This window comes from Setaria italica, chromosome IX (assembly GCF_000263155.2).
Source record: "Setaria italica strain Yugu1 chromosome IX, Setaria_italica_v2.0, whole genome shotgun sequence".
Classification (NCBI taxonomy): Eukaryota; Viridiplantae; Streptophyta; class Magnoliopsida; order Poales; family Poaceae; genus Setaria; species Setaria italica.
The window spans coordinates 32,509,237-32,515,970 of NC_028458.1; the positions used below are offsets into that span (position 1 = coordinate 32,509,237).

At 46.2% G+C, this 6,734-nt stretch overlaps 2 protein-coding genes across 7 annotated transcripts; both read right to left on the bottom strand.

Annotated features, from left to right (window-relative positions):
- Positions 1-441: 441 nt before the first annotated feature.
- On the bottom strand, positions 442-1,587 carry LOC111258458. Its single transcript, XM_022829726.1, has 3 exons — positions 1,412-1,587; positions 1,112-1,337; positions 442-918 (listed from the first exon to the last, which is right to left on the bottom strand). Exons 1-3 carry the CDS (start codon positions 1,585-1,587, stop codon positions 442-444), a joined length of 879 nt encoding a protein of 292 aa, XP_022685461.1.
- Positions 1,588-2,249: 662 nt separating this feature from the next.
- LOC101778248 lies at positions 2,250-6,425 on the bottom strand. 6 transcript variants are annotated; one of them, XR_002675630.1, is made up of 4 exons: positions 5,202-6,425; positions 3,982-4,110; positions 2,569-2,926; positions 2,250-2,435 (listed from the first exon to the last, which is right to left on the bottom strand). XR_002675630.1 is itself a non-coding variant. In XM_022822801.1 (2 exons), the coding sequence occupies exons 1-2, from the start codon at positions 6,382-6,384 to the stop codon at positions 2,919-2,921; spliced, it is 1,191 nt and encodes a 396-aa protein (XP_022678536.1). In that variant the 5' UTR covers positions 6,385-6,424; the 3' UTR covers positions 2,488-2,918. The 6 variants fall into 6 exon arrangements, 1 of the variants encoding a protein (XP_022678536.1); XR_002675629.1 differs by having other exon boundaries at positions 2,250-2,491; XR_002675628.1 differs by lacking the exon at positions 2,250-2,435 and having other exon boundaries at positions 2,488-2,759; positions 2,863-2,926.
- Between the last annotated feature and the right edge of the window lie 309 nt (positions 6,426-6,734).

A 6,734-nucleotide genomic window follows, 5' to 3' on the forward strand; every position in this document is an offset into this window, starting at 1 on the left:
CATGGAGGGGAGGTGGGAAGATGTGAGATAGGGAGACAGCAATGGGCAGTAGATAGGGAGAGGAAGGGGTGACGGGTGAGAGTTAGCAGGTCAGATTGGTATGTTGTTGTTGGGCCGGTTGGGAGGCAGTTAATGGGCCATTTTGGGCTGGCATAGTAAAATCGTGCTAGGCCGGGCCGTCCGTCGAGCCGAGATGCCGACCCACGCTCAGCACGAGCCATCGGGCCGGGCCAGCCTGAGCTCGAAGAGTTACGGGCCGGGTCGTGCTTGGGACGGGTAAAAAATGGGGCTTCGTGTCGGGCTGCGGGCTGCATGGACATCTATAGTATTGATTCTCCCAGGCAGTGCTGTTGACAAATGAAGAAATTCAAATCTGATCAGACATCTCATCAGGAATGAACTAGATTATGAAATAAAAGCATAAAGAAATAGCTTTATAAGCTAGATGGTAGAACCTTGACGATAAAAGCTTCTGTAGGGATACAATGTTTTGATCACGTTCCCATCCCACAGCCTCTTGAACTCCTCGGTCTGCAGGTCCACCTCAAAGATCCCAGCCTCGGTGCGCAAGAAAACAATGCTACCTTCCACACCCAAAATCCAGATCACGTAGTAGTCTTCGAAAATCGGCTCCGGGGGAGCCATGTCAGCATCCAAGTATGTCTCCCGGTCCAGCAACCACCGCTCCCTGCCCTCGCCATTGTACTCAACGAGCCCCCACAGCTGGAGGGATAAGCCACAGGCGGCGACCAGTCCAAGCTTGCCGTCCTCCACCTTCATCACCTGCACGTGTTCGCGCTCGGGATCGAAAATGTAAGCCGGCTGCCCGATAAGGTACAGCCTTTGCGCCTCCAGCTCGAAGCTCAGGATACCTTCCTGAGACCCCATGACTCCAGCCATCGTCCAGTACAGGACGTTCTGCAGAAGAACAACGGGCCTCTCGGTGATCATCAATGGCGAGAAATCTCCGGTGGCCACCTCGTTCCACAATCTCCAAGGAGTAGAGGTAGACTACCGTCGTACCTGCCCGGCGTGGGGTTACAACAAAGATGATGCTCAACGGGCAGTCATGGCAATTGCCGTGGCCTTCTTCGTGCGCGGTGGTGCAGACCAGCGCAGCGTTGCTAAACTTATAGTGCTCCACGTGATGCGGCGGCGGAGCGTCGATGTACCTCCGGCGCCCAGCCATGGGCTCCCAGACCAGGAAGCGAAGCCGGTCAGGGCTTCGCAGCAGGACCCGACCGTGGCGGCTGTCAACGACGCGCCAACCGGGCTCCATGGGGTCAAAGGCCGCAGCGGAGACGCGGTTCGACGAGCCGCCGATGGGAAGGAAATTGCTGGCATTATGGATGCCGCCGTCATGGAAGAAGCCCAGCAGCGGAGGCGCGTGCTGTTGTGGCGCTTACGGAACGTCCGGAGGAAGTCGGGGCTGGTGATGACGCCCCGCAAGCCCTTGCCGGCGAGCGAGGCACGGGCGAGGCAGGTGGGGTGAGGTGGGACGCGGAGGAGAATCTCGGCGAGGGCATCGGCCGGGATGGACTTCGTCGACGGCGTGTTGCTGCTGTGGTGGCTCATGGAGGAACCCATGCCTGCAGCGTCGATCTGTGGTTGGCAAGGCAAGACCGGCTAGGGCAGAGACGACAATTGAAACACAGGCGGTGGCTGAGGCGGCCGGCGCTGGATGCTTTCACTGGTTCATTTGAATTGCAAGCCAGCGCGCGGTAGTATTATATTTGAAATCTTTTTTTCAGGGTATATATTTCCGATTTTCTTGTGAGGTTATATTTCCAGATGATTTTGTTTCACACGCAAATATATACAGTTTTAGTAGCTCCAGCAAAGAGATACATGTACTGTATATAGAGTTACCAAGTGCCAACTTTCTCCATTTAATCTATTGCTGCCCGTAGGAAGTATGTAATTAATTTTCACTCGCACCAAATCTTTACCTGGTGGTGGCGTGGTGGTGCCGGCTGGAGCTGTACTGCTATTATATTTTTTTTGAAATGGTAATATTTATTAATTTCAAGTAACGTTACGTCAAGGTGATATAATAAAATTTGAAGAGCTCTCTGCCTCTACCAAGATGGTACGCAGCCTTAAAAAAGAAACACAAAGGCAGGCACATTACTGACTTTCAATCCGAAGACTGGACCGCCACCCATGTGCCTAGGTAAAAAAATCCTTAGCCATTTGCGCCAAGCATTAAGATGCCGCTACAACCAAGCTCTGTGTAGTAGACTTCGGAGGATAGTTGATTGCTTTATATTTATCTAAAAGAAAGTGAATCAAGCATTTAAACATCTGACAAAAGCATAGGAGCTAATGCTTGCTGAGCACAGAAAGTAGTGCTTTCTGCATCAAACACCAGGTAACATTTTTTATCTTGTTTCCTGGTCTGCATTGCTATACTCTGATGAACCTGATGCCATCACCTACACCAACCAAATGATCGGTGAAAGCTCACATTCTAGAACAAAAGAAAAATAACCTGCAGAAAAAAAAATCGTTGAACGGCTTTAACACAATTAAGACATGCAACCAACATCATTTCCTGTGTCTACCAACCTTGGCCCATGGTGGAATTGGAGATGTCCAATAACAATAATAGGTAAAGACAAGCCATACAGATAACTATCAGCTACACAATACACATGTTTCTGAACCCTTTACTTCATAGGGTAATATCCAGAGAATGTTCTATGTCAAAAGTCCTGCTGATTGTTAAGGTTCAAGATGCCATGTACTTGCAGAAATGACTTGCATTCAAACAAAATACAAATGTGTCAAGTTAGAATTGGTGATGTAGAAAAGGAGGCAGTAATAATGTAATGGTAGCATCATAAGGCAGAAGTTTAATACCGTTACTGCAGTTATCAAATTTCTTCAATACTTAATCCCAGGAAACACCGTCCAGATCAAAGGCCTGTCCGAAGTCCGAACCATACAATAGAAAGATTAAAAGAAGAATGTTAGAACAGGGGCATAGGGGGCCAGCTTTTTATTGATAGCACAAGTCCCTTTAGCTGGCTATAAGCTTTACATTTCACAGTTCATTACATCCAGAAAATCAAAAAGGAACTACTAACACGGCTATTCCTACCTCACTCACAACTGACCAGCAACAGAAAGCTAGCCCAGAATAACAGAAAGTCAGAAGGAGAATCCAATTTTTGCAGTCATGTACTATTATCCAAGGGGCTGTTCAATACAATTAGACTCAATCACTCAACTCATAATAATCAGCACTGAACAATGAATGAATTAGCAAAATGGAAAAAATGAGCAAAGATCATCGTCCTGAACTGTCTTTCAAAATTTATGTAGGCAGAAAAAACAGATTAACTTTTTCTTTTTTTCCGAACACGCAGGAGAGCTGCGTATCAATACATTAAGAAGGAGAAAGGGTATAGAACCCGAGAAAACTTACACAGGTTTTTTAGAAACAACCTGAACACCACCACACTAACCAAAAACTATTACACTTCCTTTTTCTAGCCGGTCCTGACCCAAAACTGAACCAGAAAAAACACCTACAAAAAATCGAGCTGTGGAATGAGGGCGACGAGATGCAAAATTCCTCGAGCCCCAGCCATACCCCACAAGTGCATTTCATCTCTTATGGAAGACAGAACTGCATTCACATCAGGCGGCAGGCCGTCGAAAACACAATGATTGTGTTGGTTCCAAACAGATTAACACTTCACGATAAAAAAAAACTAAAGGTAACCAGCTACTTCCTCATGGAAAGATAATTTATCCAAGAAAGGGTAGCCTGCTACTTTTGAATATTATGCCTAACTATCACTGTTATATCCTAGAAAACTCACTAATTACAACAAACATGTTTCATCAAGAAAAGCAGAACAGGTATTGTAGCACAAACATCAGGTTTGAACCAAATAGAAATTAGAGTCTAACCTTGGCATAGTTACCAAGTTCCTTTTATTATGCAATACTCTCAAACAAATCACCACTCACCATGAACTTTGATGCAAATTAATTTTTGGCTTCGAATGATTGTACATGCAGTTAGATACATGGCCTATTCTCATCCCACAGGTTCATGTTGATAGAAAATAGATGGCTTGAGCAACCCGTTAAAGCTACCTGTCCGGGCACACTAATTCATTAGACCTGAATAATTATCAACTAAGATTCATTGTTCAAGTTAGTCTATCATGCAATGCTCAACACAAAAACAAAGGAAAGATTTGATGCTCAATGGCCTGACAAGATCTTCGCAATTAATAGAGTTCCTAAAGCATGGAACATTATTGATGAGATATACTAAATAACTGTTTTTTTGTGGATTTGGTAATGCATATTTGCATGCTAATTTGAGTAAAAGAAGAAACTTCATGAAATTAGCACACTGCAACTCAAGAGGTTTGTTCCATTGCAGCTTTTTACAAAAAGGAAATATTATACAAGTATATCACTCTCTTTTCATGTCTTTATAGTCAATGGCTTTCAGCAGAGACAGTATTATGTTGCATTTTTCAATGGTTGTATTACCGTTAACACAGAAATAATTGGTGTTTGGACCAACAACCTAGTCAAAATGACAATAATTTAATGCACTAAACAACCATTTAATTGATCAAAGTCCATATAGATATCGATATTATTCTCCTTTTTGTTATTTTACATGTCAGCAATACCACAAATTTCAGTGCACACTTGAAATGGAAAGTATGAATAAGACTTTGACCCCATTTCTAATTGTCCATAAGAAGTTATGGAAGATTCTTCTGTAGTCACAGTTGTATTATTTTTATTATCAATAGACCAACAAAATTTAAAATAAATACAGAAATGATGTGAAATTTATGCTTGCCACATTGGCATGCTCACAAGATTCATGCTTTTTCCTACAGATCACAGGGCAGTTATTATTTCGAAAAAGATTTCTCAAGTAAGCATTGAGATGTCAGATAATGGTTTTAATTGATTGACCATAAGAAAAATTGAAGTGTTTACTTGTCAATTGTCACCCAGTATGACAATTCATAATCACAGACCTCAGCTTCACAAAATAGAAGATCAAAAGCAATTAAATCTATAGTTCAGGCTTCCATAGCAGACTAAAACAGAAAGGTACATGGGCCTGGCTCAATAATAGCCATTACGTGGACATTAATTATCACTAAGAGAAAGTGTATACTTCAACGGAAATAATGAGGGAGAGTTGTTGTTACCTTCTAGAAAGTAAAATTTAGCATAGGGATAAACTGTCTTCATGAGTACATTGTTAGTGACCATCTTGAACTGCATAGTCTTGGTCCAAAGCACGTACATGCCGACCGTGGTTCGTAGAAACACTACATTGCCATCCTCACCAAGCCCACTTATCCAGACAGGAATGGAGCCCACACGAGGCTGCATCAATGGCAGTTCAAGGAGTGTGCAGAGTTCAATTGCTCTGCGCAGCACCCACTTTGCAGTGCCACAATGGTCAGCCTCCCGTGCCCATAGATGCAGACTAAAATTCTTCACAGCAGCGAGGCCAAGAACGCCACCCTCGGACCTCAGCACACGGATGTTCCGCTTGTAGACAGAAAACGTCTCCAATGGGCGCTCAACAAGAGCTAATCTTTGGTCGTCCAATCGAAACTCAAGTATGCTGCTCTCACCAAGTAGCCAATGCATTGCATCCCCAACAAGGGTGCCAGGTTCCTCCGTGAGCTCACATTCCAGTGATGGCGTTGGAATGGAGAACAGCTCGCCCCACGCTCGGGTTAGCGACGAGTACACGCAGGCGAAGGCGCAGTGTCCTCTGGTGGATACAACAACCACACTGAAGGGGCTGCAGCCGCAGCCAGTGGCGCCCGGGCAGAGGACCGCTGCATTGCAGTCGGACGCGCCTGCCCGCACCTGGTCGGGGACGATGATTAAGCTGCGGTGGTCGGTAATGGGATCCCAAACAAGCAGATCGACCCAATCGCGGCTGCGGAGAAGGGCGCGACCATGGCGGCAGTCGACGAACCACCACATGCCGCCGGCGCCGTCCCTGCGTAGATCCCGCACCGCAGCGGCGATGCGGATGCCGGACATCCCCTGAATTGCGACGAAGCGGGGGGAGTCCGGGGAGTTGTGGAAGAAGCCGAGCACCGGAGGTGTTCGATGAAATGCGCGCAAGCGGTGGAGGAAATCCGGGCCGCGGACGAGGCGGTGCCAGCGCTTACAGACGAGGGAGGCGCTGGAGAAGGACGATGGTAGCGGTGGGAGGCGGATGAGGATTAAGGAGAGGAGATCCTCGTTGTCCAGCGGCGGCGCGAGGGTCGCCGGGGATGTCATCGCGGATTCGCGTCGCGGCTCTCCGCCTCCTCCGTACGTGGTTTTCTCGATCTTTCTCTCCCCCTCTCCGTACTTCGGGGGCATTTGGCAGACTGAAAGAGGCTTGGGCTACACCTATGGGCTGCAACATAGCAGCACCAGCTTTCCTTTACAGATTCCCACTTCTTCTAACTAGCAAATACTACGGGTAAAACAAATCCTTTCCAGAAGCATTAATTTTAACGACATGTATAATAGAAGCATACACTTTTTAAATAGAGTCCTAATCATTGTCAAAAAAATAGAATGCCTGCCTAGCAATTTGAACACTTGGTAACAAATTTTTTCGCCGCCGGTTTCGTGCAATCTTCCTCTTGCCCAACTATCACCCTGCTTCCACCACTCAGTCGCTGGCAGAGCTTCGACAGGTAGGTTGAACAAAATGCCACAGTAAC

Excerpts from the sequence above, each read along its gene's own strand:
- LOC111258458 (XM_022829726.1), bottom strand. The coding sequence starts at position 1,587 with ATGGGTTCCTCCATGAGCCACCACAGCAGCAACACGCCGTCGACGAAG. Across the intron at positions 1,338-1,411 it reads AGCCCCGACTTCCTCCGGAC|CAATTTCCTTCCCATCGGCG; the intron begins GTTCCGTAAGCG and ends CCATAATGCCAG. Across the intron at positions 919-1,111 it reads AGTTTAGCAACGCTGCGCTG|AACGTCCTGTACTGGACGAT; the intron begins GTCTGCACCACC and ends GTTCTTCTGCAG.
- LOC101778248 (XM_022822801.1), bottom strand. The coding sequence starts at position 6,384 with ATGCCCCCGAAGTACGGAGAGGGGGAGAGAAAGATCGAGAAAACCACG.